The sequence below is a fragment of the Salmo trutta genome, chromosome 4 (genome assembly GCF_901001165.1).
Source record: "Salmo trutta chromosome 4, fSalTru1.1, whole genome shotgun sequence".
Taxonomy (NCBI): Eukaryota; Metazoa; Chordata; class Actinopteri; order Salmoniformes; family Salmonidae; genus Salmo; species Salmo trutta.
The window spans coordinates 43,390,675-43,404,718 of NC_042960.1; the positions used below are offsets into that span (position 1 = coordinate 43,390,675).

The following is a 14,044-nucleotide window of genomic DNA, read 5'->3' on the forward strand; positions in this document are numbered from 1 at the left end:
TTAACTGTAGCGACCCTGTGTTAAGAAACATGGACACGACTGCCACTTCACACTTCAGCATACTTTTGTGGCGCAGTCGATGACATGCAGGGCTATGGGCCAGAAGGTTCGCCGACCACCACGGACGAGCTCAGTCTCCTGTCTGTTTCATCAGGCCTATACTACGATCAGTGCCGGCTGCAGAAAATGATTAGCTAGGGGGAAGTCAGACTTTCAACATTTTGATGCAATATTTATAATGATATTAAATATATGCAACAAATTTTCCACCAACAGGTCTGTGCCACTGCACCACACAACCAATGAACAATGCATACCAACTTCGGGCGCTTCAATTATCATGGTTTGCGCTTTCAACAACACAATAAATACACTATGTCAATCTCGACAAACATAAAATACAAATAAAAGACAGAGATAGAGTGGGGTTTGTCAGACCATGAGGCATCCCGAAAATCGGTCTTCTCACAAAATCGTCTGTAACGTTGGTTTCGCCTACAAACTATTATGACCCCTCTATGGAAAGATGAGACCCTCACGAACTCGGAGGTGTCTCATTTTTGCTCTACGACCCCCACAAGCGTCTTGGGATTTGGCTGAACTCTCTCACGAACACGTACATGTCAGTTGTTTTGCTCTAGGATGCACACAGGCCTCACAAGACTCAGTTGTACCAGTTGAAAACATAATTGGAAGTGTTTATGGAGACTGTTTAGTGACAAAAATAAGGGGTTAAATACATGTAAAAAATAAAAATGTTTCCTGGTATTTTTTACATATTTTTTCATACTTAAAGGGGTCTTAAAATTCAAAATCAAATAGCAAAATGATCCTTGGTATGGCCTTCTTAAAATGATTCCATATAGCTCTATTTCTATTGATTAAATGGTCACGGCACAGTTTGGATTGATTGATTAATTTAATTTGTCAATACATTTTTTAAACATATATATATATATATATATATATACACAGTACAAAATGTTTTTCAATGACCGGGATTGCACAATAAAGTCGAGGACTTATTTCCATTTTTACATAAATACATAGATACAGACACATTACAGACATACAGACAAAAAAGGTTCTACTGTTCACACATTAACTAGCTTTTGGCATTATTTTTAACTTAATGAGTCCCATCATCACGCTGGTGTGATTTAGGACTTCTAACCCTGTTTTAAACATTGTGTGTTTGAGCTACAGACTTCATCTATTTCTTCTGCATCCATTGGTACTAACCAGTAGCAGAGTTGTGGACTCGAGTCACGACTTGGACTCGAGGTTGACTTGCTATATATAGGATCACGTGTATGGTTTCCCGGTATTTTGTTGGAGTTCCGTGTGTCTGTGTCCTATGTCTCTGTCATTTTTGTTGTGCATAATAGGAGCGTGTGTGCATTAGTGATGTTTGGGGCTGCTGGTGGACCATGATGTGCAGGCATAATCAAAGTGACACTGGACTAGCGCAGTTGCCAGTCTTTAAAGTGTCTATAGCTAGGTTTCCTTCCAATTGGCCACAGATTTTCATGTGAATATTCAAAAATCTGCATAAAAACAATATGCAAATTTTCCCATCAGAGTTGTTTTTCCATCAAATTGACTTGTCTGTGCATAAATAGTGCATATAAATAGTGCATATAAAAATCCCCATGTACTGAATAAAAAATACAAGTTCAATGGGTTTCCATTGCATTTTCAACTCTAGACCTACTCATTGTTTTGTCCCAAAAAAGAAAATGGTGTTGCAGTAGCGTGTGCGCCCTCTCTGGCACAGTGTGGGTATGACCCCTAAAATGCAGATACTGACCTTAAACAACTTGGGTAACTATGGGTAATGCAATGGCAAAGTGCAGTATCTACAATCTAATTGTGTTTATCCAACTTTCTTGTTATTTTTCTGTTTGATGGAAACAGTTTGAGAGTTCTAACTACATTCCAAATATATTTAATGGTTTGATGTAGCTATATGACATTTTTTGAATGTCGTATTCTTGTAACCCTCAAGCATTTTTTCACCATAAGGTAAGGACTATTTCATCACAAAGAATGTGTATACTTGAAATATTTGACTTTGTGCAGTATCTTCAATCTAAAAGTGTTAATCGAACTTTATTTGACTTAGGGGTCAAATCAGTGGTCATGATTGATATGCATAAGAAATTACGTCATAATAAGACAATATATCAGTGCATTATAACTTATCTACCTACAACATATTTGGCTGAACAGCAAATAAACTTTAAAGTCATTTTTCTCAGTTTTACTGTTTGCATAGTTACTGCTATTTGCCTTTGTATGGCAGAGCGGGTAACTGCAGTCACAACACAGTGGAACAAAGCCAAAGTGCAGTAACTTCAGTTACTGCTGGTTGCCTTGGTTTTTATTGGATTTTGTAGTTACTGCAAATTTCAAACAAAATATTCTCTGAAACGGAACATCACTGTACCGGGACACTATGTCACAAGATAAAACAGATACTGCAAAGTCTGATTTCAGTCGTAACTCAATTTTGACTAAAAGTGTAGTTACTGCATATTTTTTAACTAGGAAAGTCAGTTAAGAACACATTTTTATTTTCAATCACGGCCTAGCAACAGTGGGTTAACTGCCTTGTTCAGGGGCAGAACAACAGATTTTTACCTTGTTAGCTCAGGGATTTGATCCTGCAACTTTTCAGTTACTAGTCCAACGCTCTAACCACTAGGCTACCTGCCTTTGCCATTGTTAGGGCAGTATATTGACCTGTGTTATAGTAAAAGTCTAGCATGCGAAAAGCATAGTACATAAGGGAGGTACCAGAACACCTTGATATAGGGGAGGCATGAGAGAGGGAGGGAAAAGAGCAGCCAATTGAGCCAAGTCAGATTAAAAGCAAGCAATGGAAAAACACACGTTCACTTTATCTCAATATCCAACTGTTTGTCTTTGTACCCCCCATCGAGCCACCTAACCATCTCTTTCCACCAGAGTCATGCACACAAATTGGAATAACCAATCTCCATGGCAACCTACCATCTAGAGGAAGCGTCAGTGCACCAGTGACCTCACAGAGCCCCTTTCAGCTCCTTTCAACATTTTCCAGCTCAGCATCATCACACACAAAAAGACAGGAGCTAAGGCTACTGCATGACTCACCTACCTCACAGAGCAGCATTGTGGAGTTTATTTCACTCTGGGAACAGCACAGCCACGGCAAGGAGCTTTAAGTCATGCATTGTTATATAGACTCTATATGCAGTGTTTGGCTGTTGGGGCTTTGTGTTTGACCGCAGTTAAAGTGAAAACCTGGCTTTGTATTGTGACTAGGATCTCGTTTCCCAGATCCTTCATAGCGTTAAGATCATCGTTAGAACATTCTTGCAATGCATCTTTAGTAGACAAGCTGTGTTCCAGAGCTTTCTTTAGTAACGTGGATCTTCAAAAAAAGATCTCAGCTAAACATAGAATCAAGATGTTTATGCTGTTTGACTGTGACTGCAAATAACTTCAGAACGAAGTTGACTAGAAATACAAAGTTGCCAAAGTATTTGCAATCTTTACAAACAAGTGAAGGATAAAATGATGCTGAGATGACTGCATTAAAAGATACATAGGCATACATGGGCCTAGCTATATAGGCCATTTCAACCACATTGAAATCAATTTCATGTTCAATTTGTAAGTCGCTCTGGATAAGAGCGTCTGCTAAATGACTTAAATGATCTTAAATGATAAATTGAGATCTATTTTGTGACTAGGCTACTGTCTGTAATTTTTGACTCAACGGGTTTCATGATGTGCCCAATCTTTGATTTAGTGCATTATTATTTGGTAAGAATAGGCCAATAAGCCGCCTCAATAGCGTATTTGCAGCCATAGGTGGTAATAGCTAGCAGCTGATTCATCAAAATTGTGGAATAATTCTAATGTTAAGGTAAGATTTGAATGGAGAAAGCTGATCTGGGAGCAGCGCTGCTTTTCTTTCGATCCTATCAGAAAGTCTGAGTCCATAATCAAGTAATAATAAGAAATTCCCCTCGACCACGCCCACAAATTGGGGAAAACAAATATTCTTTCCCATTGGGTGGACAGTTACAGCTAGCTAGTTAGCGGCACTGCTACAGAAGAACGGGGCTGTTTGCAAGTTCAGCTGAAGTCAACATTGAAGTTTTCAGAATCCCAGTACACATCCACAGTGCTTGAGGAGAAAGGATTATTGCATCCCTCGAGAGGGCAAGAACAAGATGTCAGGAAAAGTGCAGTATTATCATAAGAAGACGTATACTTGGAATACGGAGGAGGAATGGAGGGAAAAAGAGAGGCAGGGGAGGTCGAAGAGAGAGAGGAAGAAGGGGAGCTTGAATCGGTTAAAATGGTGGACAAAAAGGGAGATGTTAGCAGAGTGAGCATTACACCGTATTGAAGACAGGAGGAGAAATGGAAGTGAGTGAGGGCAAGGTATCAGAGGTTGTGAGTGTGGTGAAGTTCTCAGAGCCCGAGGCTTGCACTGAGTGTCAGGATAAAGATGAGTCTGATGGTAGGAGTGACATTTTGGGAAAAAGTGGACCCTTGCCTTTCGGCTGATCCATTTGTGGTTTTAGGGTGGGTGAAAACAGAGTAGGATGCTGTGGAATCGGTGAAGGTAACCAGAAGTGGTCTTGTGATAATTGTTTTTATTTCTGCTGGTCAGAGGAAGCAGACGCTCTGAGTTAAACAAGAAAAGGCTCCGTTGAAGGGAGTGATTACTGAGGTAGCGGGAAATATGAAAGTTGACCAACCGAAGGGGAAGATTCCCTGTGTTTGTGATGCTTGTTGTTTGGGTGAGACGCAGACAGGGTGGCGTGAGTAGTGAAACAATAGTAATTTTCTGTTCTATTCAGTTTTAATTTTGAGTGTTTGCCTGTCAAATTGAAGTTAGGGTATATAGTGCATTCGGAAAGTATACTGCTCAAAAAAATAAAGGGAACACTTAAACAACACAATGTAACTCCAAGTCAATCACACTTCTGTGAAATCAAACTGTCCACTTAGGAAGCAACACTGATTGACAATACATTTCACATGCTGTTGTGCAAATGGAATAGACAACAGGTGGAAATTATAGGCAATAATCAAGACACCCCCAATAAAGGAGTGGTTCTGCAGGTGGGGACCACAGACCACTTCTCAGTTCCTATGCTTCCTGGCTGATGTTTTGGTCACTTTTGAATGCTGGCGGTGCTTTCACTCTAGTGGTAGCATGAGACGGAGTCTACAACCCACACAAGTGGCTCAGGTAGTGCAGCTCATCCAGGATGGCACATCAATGCGAGCTGTGGCAAGAAGGTTTGCTGTGTCTGTCAGCGTAGTGTCCAGAGCATGGAGGCGCTACCAGGAGACAGGCCAGTACATCAGGAGACGTGGAGGAGGCCGTAGGAGGGCAACAACCCAGGAGCAGGACCGCTACCTCCGCCTTTGTGCAAGGAGGAGCAGGAGGAGCACTGCCAGAGCCCTGCAAAATGACCTCCAGCAGGCCACAAATGTGCATGTGTCTGCTCAAACGGTCAGAAACAGACTCCATGAGGGTGGTATGAGGGCCCGACGTCCACAGGTGGGGGTTGTGCTTACAGCCCAACACCATGCAGGACCTTTGGCATTTGCCAGAGAACACCAAGATTGGCAAATTCGCCACTGGCGCCCTGTGCTCTTCACAGATGAAAGCAGGTTCACACTGAGCACGTGACAGACGTGACAGAGTCTGGAGACGCCGTGGAGAACGTTCTGCTGCCTGCAACATCCTCCAGCATGACCGGTTTGGCGGTGGGTCAGTCATGGTGTGGGGTGGCATTTCTTTGGGGGGCCGCACAGCCCTCCATGTGCTCGCCAGAGGTAGCCTGACTGCCATTAGGTACCGAGATGAGATCCTCAGACCCCCTGTGAGACCATATGCTGGTGCGGTTGGCCCTGGGTTCCTCCTAATGCAAGACAATGCTAGACCTCATGTGGCTGGAGTGTGTCAGCAGTTCCTGCAAGAGGAAGGCATTGATGCTGTGGACTGGCCCACCCGTTCCCCAGACCTGAATCCAATTGAGCACATCTGGGACATCATGTCTCGCTCCATCCACCAACGCCACGTTGCACCACAGACTGTCCAGGAGTTGGCGGATGCTTTAGTCCAGGTCTGGGAGGAGATCCCTCAGGAGACCATCCACCACCTCATCAGGAGCATGCCCAGGCATTGTAGGGAGGTCATACAGGCACGTGGAGGCCACACACACTACTGAGCCTCATTTTGACTTGTTTTAAGGACATTACATCAAAGTTGGATCAGCCTGTAGTGTGGTTTTCCACTTTAATTTTGAGTGTGACTCCAAATCCAGACCTCCATGGGTTGATAAATTGGATTTCCATTGATTATTTTTGTGTGATTTTGTTGTCAGCACATTCAACTATGTAAAGAAAAAAGTATTTAATAAGATTATTTCTTTCATTCAGACCTTCCCTGTGGCTCAGTTGGTAGAGCATGGTGTGTGCAACGCCAGGGTTGTGGGTTCGATTCCCACGGGGGGCCAGTACGAAAAAATGCATAAAATGAAATGTATGCATTCACTACTGTAAGTCGCTCTGGATAAGAGCGTCTGCTAAATGACTAAAATGTAATGCAAAATGTGTTGTTTAAGTGTTCCCTTTATTTTTTTGAGCAGTGTATTAAGACCCCTTGACTTTTCCCACATTTTGTTACGTTACAGCCTTTGTCAAACAATGGATTCAATTAATGTTTCCCCTCATCACTCTACACACAATACCCCATGACAAAGCGAAAACAGGTTTTAGACATTTTTGAAAAAATATCTAAGAACATTGAAACGAGGCCCTGATCTCAATGTTATGTACACACACAGTTAATATAGGGCTATACACAGACTCCAACAGACCAATTGGCATTTTGCAAACTTACGGTAGCCTGGGTTGCTGGCGTGAAAGGCAGAAGTGGGACCCTACCTATCGCGCCAATAGGGTTAACCCACTTGGTGGGAATTGTAACATGGCTCATATAGCGAGGACCGCTACACTGCCCCCTCTGAACAGGAAGGCACATCCCTGTGCTTTGACTAATCTCAGCGCCCCTCACAAGTCCCGGTCGGTGCGTTCCGATGGCCCCACGGCCACCATCCCACTTCTGACACCAATGTAGTGAATGGAAGGGGCGGGAAGCGAACCCTGGTGTAAAAGGGAAACACCCTATGCGTCGCGCCAATAAGGTAAACCCACTTGGTGGGGATTGTAACATGGCTCATACATAGAGAGGATTGCTTCAAGACCTACACACAATTTTAAGCAGATCCTGCAGAGGGATGAGAATAGAGACGAGAGGTGACTTTGCTGTCATGTCTTCAGTCCCTCATGTCTGTGGTAATGCTTTCAGACACCTCTACACTGGCAGGAAGAGACCAGCTAAACGCAATGACACACAAACAGAAATGAAGAGGACTGACAAAAACCATGGAAACCATTAGCTTTTATTGTTGTAGTTATTTTTACAAAATGTGCTATTCCCTCATATTTAAGAATGTTTTGAATGGATGCCAATGTCACCATGATCAGACTAACTATATAAAAATAATTATAACACCCCCGCCCCCCCAAAAATAATCAAGCAAGTCACCTTGGCATAAGGAGAATCTGTTTAGTTTAATAAAGCAGACTTTAGTGCTACCTTGTGTTCCAACAAGGCATGAGATTACAGTAAAAACATGTTCACAGGAACACCGAACGGCTTCGGTTGTTCTTGACAGTCAGAGAATGTCATTATTTGATCATTAAACTATATATGAAAATAAACCTGACTAAAATGACTATGGTACATATGTAAGATCTTAATTTGATCACTTTGTTGCAGGAGAACTTTGCTGCAATGCAGGAAATGTAAAACTTGCAGTGTATTTGAAGTTTGAAATGTCCAATTACGAAAAATGCATCAGCCCCTACAAAAATATCCACTAATTTTAATCCACATAATTCCTGTTGCTGCAGGACCATCTTCATGCTGTAGCAAACTGGCTCAAATTAAGATCCTACTTCTGTATATACACTGATGGTACAGTAGTTAAATGTATTTTGTGTAATGTATGGGGGGGGGGGGCGGAGGCTCATCAGTAACAGAAAGCACTCCAAATGCAAAACCCAGTTCAGCATTAGAGGTGAGGTGGAGATGGTGAATGCCAAGACAACAGTGGAACATTAGGTTCATTCTACATAGGCAAATTGAGAAGCAAACTGGTCTGAACAGTGTTTCGTACCACCTTATAGAGCCTTTACTCTCAACTCAAATGTTATTTCAAAACAACAACATATCCAGCAGTCACACATAGTGGTCCCAGCTACTGCATGACACAAACACCCACTTACACATGCTTTGGAAAATATTCCCCTCAGGTCTGACATATGAAAACTCCAAAATGCAGCACCATCTGGTGTTTAAAATGTCCTCAATCTTTAAATGTTTTAATTTGACCTTCCAACTCCCTTAAGACTGCTGATAGCCAGTTGCTAGGAGCAAACTAAGAGCAAATCTCTTATTGGGGTGGATTAGTGCCTACAGGTCCACCCTGTCATTTAGACACAGTGGCCTCAGCTGTTGATATTGCACCATAGCATCTGATAGAAGAGGCTGCAGCAGGAGGAAAACCAAGGACACTAGCCTCTTGGTGTCTGCCTGGTGTGCTATAGTAAAGGGAGCCCACTAACAATAGAACAGCCACTTACTGTCTATCATTGACTAATATAATCCAATTTAGACTTTTCTCCACTGCCAAAAAATATGAGATTGGATCAAATCAATGGCTCATCGTGTGGTGCCCGGTGTTTCTTACTAGCAGTGCTGTCAATCTCATTACAACGACTGAAGGCCTATGGAGGAGGGTGAGGTGGAGAGTGTGTGGAGTGGGACTGGATTATTTTGAAATCAAAAGTAGCTGAGAATAAGTAGGACCCAGGGCTCTGAGGTTTCACATCCTCCAAACCCAATCAAATCGCACCTCGCCCTCTTTTTTGTGCTTTGAAACAAACAGAAAACTAAAAACGGCTACCAAAACTCACACCAGCCACACACAAATCACCACAAATCATATTCAAGTCGATAGAACACTTAACATCACACACATTGTATAGACGCACTGTACAGCTAAACCCGACTAAACCAAGAATCAACGTTGTCCAAGTCATTGATCGTATTAAAAAAAAAAAATCCACTCGCAACTTCAAGGAGAAACACACTAGATTGTATTGGGGGGAGTGATAACAGTGATATGTTACATTAGGAAAACAGTCTGTGCTTTATAAGTAAGCAGTGTTTTTGTCTTGTATTGACGACACGTTAGGAATGAATTCATCTTTGAAATGAGGGTTGAGAGCCCGTGAAGGTCATACATAGAGCAGGCCTGGCAGATGTCTTGCTGCATCTCCATGCTGTCCAGAACATCTGGCGTCGTATAGATCCAAGTGAAGCGAGATATCCATATATTATTAAAGACGTAACTATCAGTCGCATGATATGGTTCCTGTGTTGTATCTGACTGTGGTCCATTTGAGATCTTGAGCTGCAGTATGTCCGATGAGGTTGGTCCACTACTAGAGGAGTGGGGGAGCAGCTACCATGTTCAATAACTACACACAGAAGAATATACACTAAGTAACACTTGATTGCAACATCTTTTGGAGTGTTTTAGTTAACATGTCAAAAAAGACCAAAACAAAATCCCTAATAATAATGTAAATCAACAGCAGACGCTGGCTTTCCTAACGTTATGGGAATGTTTGGAAAACCTCACCAGGCATCAGATCATCAACAGTATAATAATTCCACCAAGATGACTCTCCCACTCACCAATAAGGGGTCCTGGAGCCAAAGGAGAAGCCATTTGGGACACCAAAGGTCCAAGGGATACAGGAGGAGGTTGTGCAAATTCCATTGTTGGAGAGAGGTTCTGGGCCAAATTGGATGTCAAACGAATAGATGGGTGTTTGCAATATGTCAGAAAATCCAACTACCCAACCAGAGGGTATGGAGCTAATGATATCCAGCTGATAACTTCCAGTCAATAGAATAGGTTCAAGGGATCAGATTGGAATTGGGCCCACCTCTACCCCTTTTCTTGCTTCACTGCATGTGCTGACATCACCGATTCTCCTCCCATCTGCTGTATTCTTTACGTTTGCGCTCAAACAGCCAATCAGTGGAGACACCATGCAATATTAACATGCAGCACGGCAGCCAATGAGAGACAAGCACAAAGTGATGTAGGAAACATGTCATAAGACAGGCGCCGACTAAAACCCCTAAACAACGAAAGGCCAAGCACATCTTTTCCAGAAAAAAAAACAACAAAAAAAATAAGTTACAACTTGTCATATTTCCATCTATTAACAGTTCATATTATTAGTTCTGACTCTCTGGTCTTTGTTTCTTTATATACACTAAAGTGAGGAACAGTACAAGGCACACATTTAACGTTTTGAATTGTTACAGATATAAATAACTGACAAAAGGGAAATCAACAGGAGTAGTGTGCTCTCCTCCAGCTCGGTCCACCGTGCTTCCAACTGACAGTTATCTCCTCTTCCTCTGCAGCTATGTTTCAATTATTTCAGCATTCTTCTCCTGTGTGCTTTGAGGACCACTTTGAATGTTGTGTATGTATCCATCTCATCCTGTCCCTAGCAACTTCAGCTGGTTGGCTCGCAGCTTGGCCCCAAAACAAGGCAACAACAAAGTCAGATGTGGCTCCATTGATGGTCAGTTCATGGTATGGTCAGGTCACGGTCGGTCCACTGTGGTCAAGTGTGAGTCAGATGGTCAGTCAGATGCTGTCTACGAAGCTGCCAGGGAACAGCCCGGTCCTGCCGTTCCTCTGGAGGGTTCCTTTGAACCAGCCGTCCTCCCTCTTCCTGTGGACAAACACTATGTCTCCCTCTTTGAGCTCCAGCTCTGCATCACTCTGAGGGGGGTAGGACACCACCACTCTGTACCTGGGGGGGGGATCAGAGGGGATACTGTACTGACACACTTTGCAGAAGCACAGAAGATCAGCGACGCCACACACACACACACACAATTCCAGCAGAATCACAACATCAGACAGACCTTTAACAATATGTCACTGTCCTACAATATAAGAAATGCTGTACCTCTCGCATAGGATTGGCCGAGCGTCGTGCTGCTGGGAGGTGAGGGAGGAGCATGCCTGGCGAGGGGGCGGGGCGATGGGGGCACATCCGTCCAGGGGGCTGCTCTTACGGTGTGTTAACTCCGGTGCTGAGGAACAGGAGGATGAAGAGGAGGCAGTGGCTGCAGTAGACTCAGTCTCCACAGGGCAGGGGACTGCACGGCCATGGTTACCCACGACAACAGAGGAGGGAGAAGGGGTGATGTCGGGGCCCATGGCCCCATGGAAGACCTCCCCCGTAGCAGCCTGCTCTGCCTCCAGGGTGGGGGATGAGGGGGGAGAGGGGCGAGACTTCTTCTTGTTAGACAACAACTTCAGAATACCTTTCTTCTCCCTCTGCAGAACGAAAGAACGAAACAGAGAGAAAAAGGTCAATTCACAGTGCTTCTACCATGCACTTGTCTGATAATGGTGTGGGCTGCATATAGACTGTCTGTCATAAAGACTGGAACTCACTGTGTGGACAGTCAAATCTGCATAAACATAATCCATTGTCATGGTCATTAGGGCCTGATGAGAATTTGCTCCAGACTAATCACTGTTGTGTAATGATGTCTTCAGGGCTGCAGCCAGCAGAGTTTCTCTCACTCTCTAACTCAATTCCCAGGGCCTACCCGTGAAACAGACAGAGCTCTGTGTGAGAATTTGTTTCTAAAGATAAACTGGAAGGACTCCTGTGTTCAACAAAAATACTGAGCGCCTGGTATTCAAAACAAGGGCACCAGAAACTCCGGGCAAATGTGAACTATTTCACCAATCCACTGTGGCCGTGTTCCACATCAGCCAAATATGCTATGCATGATAGAAGTAGCTACAGTGGCACGAAAAAGTATATGAACCCTTGGGAACGGTTCCGTATTTCACTGAAAGGAAAAAACATTTTGTTTTCGAGATGATAGTTTCCGGATTCGACCATATTAAATGACCTAAGGCTCGTATTTCTGTGTGTTATTATATTATAATTAAGTCTATGATTTGATAGAGCAGTCTGACTGAGCGGTGGTAGGCAGCAGCAGGCTCGTAAGCATTCATTCAAACACTTTCGTGCATTTTGCCAGCAGCTCTTCGCTGTGCTTCAAGCATTGCGCTGTTTATGACTTCAAGCCTATCAACTCCCAAGATTAGGCTGGTGTAACCGATGTGAAATGGCTAGCTAGTTAGCCGGGTGCGCGCTAATAGCGTTTCAAACGTCACTCGCTCTGAGACTTGGAGTAGTTGTTCCCCTTGCTCTACATGGGTAACGCTGCTTCGAGGATGGCTGTTGTCGATGTGTTCCTGGTTTGAGCCCAGGTAGGAGCGAGGAGAGGGACGGAAGCTATAGTGTTACACTGGCAATACTAAAGTGCCTATAAGAACATCCAATAGTCAAAGGTATATGAATACAAATCATATAGAGAGAAATAGTCCTATAATAACTACAACCTAAAACATCTTACCTGGGAATATTGAAGACTCATGTTAAAAGGAACCACCAGCTTTCATATGTTCTCATGTTCTGAGCAAGGAACGTAAACGTTAGCTTTCTTACATGGCACACATTGCACTTTTAATTTCTTCTCCAACACTTTGTTTTTGCATTATTTAAACCAAATTGAACATGTTTCATGTTCATGAGGCTAAATTGATTTTATTGATGCATTATATTAAGTTAAAATAAGTGTTCATTCAGTATTGTTGTAATTTGTCATTATTACAAAAAAATATATATAAAATAAAAAAAGCGGCTGATTAATCGGCATTGGCTTTTTTTGGTCCTCCAATAAATCGGTATCGCCGTTAAAATCATAATCGGTCGACCTCTAGTAGCAACAGTGCTGAACTTTCACAACTTTTTAGACAAGTTGTCCTAATGTGGACTGATGAACATCAAGGCTTTCAGAGATAATTTTGTAACCCTTTCCAGCTTTACGCAAGTCAACAATTCTTAATCTTGGGTCTCCTGAGATCTCTTTTGTTTGAGGCATGGTTCACATCAGGCAACGCTTCTTGAGAGTGTTTTTTATAGGGTAAGGCTGCTCTAACCAACATCTCCAATCTCGTCTCATTGATTGGACTCCAGGTTAGCCCAGTCAAAACTGTTCGCTGCTCTGGCACCCCAATGGTGGAACAAGCTCCCTCACGACGCCAGGACAGTGGAGTCAATCACCACCTTCCGGAGACACCTGAAACCCCACCTCTTTAAGGAATACCTGGGATAGGATATAGTAATCCTTCTAACCCCCCCCCCCCCCCCAAAAAAAAAATATATAGATGTACTATTGTAAAGTGGTTGTTCCACTGGATATCATAAGGTGAATGCACCAATTTGTAAGTCGCTCTGGATAAGAGCGTCTGCTAAATGACGTAAATGTAAATGTTAGCTGACTCCAATTAGCTTTTGGAGAAGTCATTAGCCATACTTTTTCCAACCTACACTGTGAATGTTTAAATGATGTATTCAATATAGACAAGAAAAATAAACTAATAACACACAAATTATTGTAAGAACACTGTTTGTCTGTTGTTGTGATTTAGATGAAGATCAGATTAAATTTGGATGACCAATTTATGCAGAAATCCAGGTAATTCCAAAGGGTTCACATACTTTTTCTTGACACTATATATACACAAATGTGAGAGATATGCTAACATTGCAGATAGCAATACTGATGGCTAAGTTGTGGGGATGTAACGATTCACTGATATGCATCGTCCCCAGTTCAAATCTTTATGGATATGGAGTGCATCGGTCTGCGGGAGCCCAAACCGCGCACCGTTTTGCGCACTGACCAATAGGTAGGCCTATTCCTGATCTGGCACATCTGCACATCACCTCCAGCATTCAAATGTTTGTAAAATGGCTAGCGCAATATTAGGCT

General features: G+C 42.9%; 1 protein-coding gene across 1 annotated transcript in view; it reads right to left on the reverse strand.

Annotated features, from left to right (window-relative positions):
• Window positions 1–7,463: 7,463 nt before the first annotated feature.
• The window catches only part of LOC115192401 (E3 ubiquitin-protein ligase SH3RF1), a 48,985-nt gene continuing 42,404 nt past the window's right edge, over window positions 7,464–14,044 (reverse strand). The window contains exons 11-12 of the mRNA XM_029750872.1: window positions 11,149–11,522; window positions 7,464–10,989 (exon numbers count right to left, since the gene is read on the reverse strand). Of these exons, the coding sequence (XP_029606732.1) occupies window positions 10,821–10,989; window positions 11,149–11,522 (543 nt within the window). The 3' untranslated portion in view covers window positions 7,464–10,820. The remainder of the gene's footprint in view (window positions 10,990–11,148; window positions 11,523–14,044) is intronic.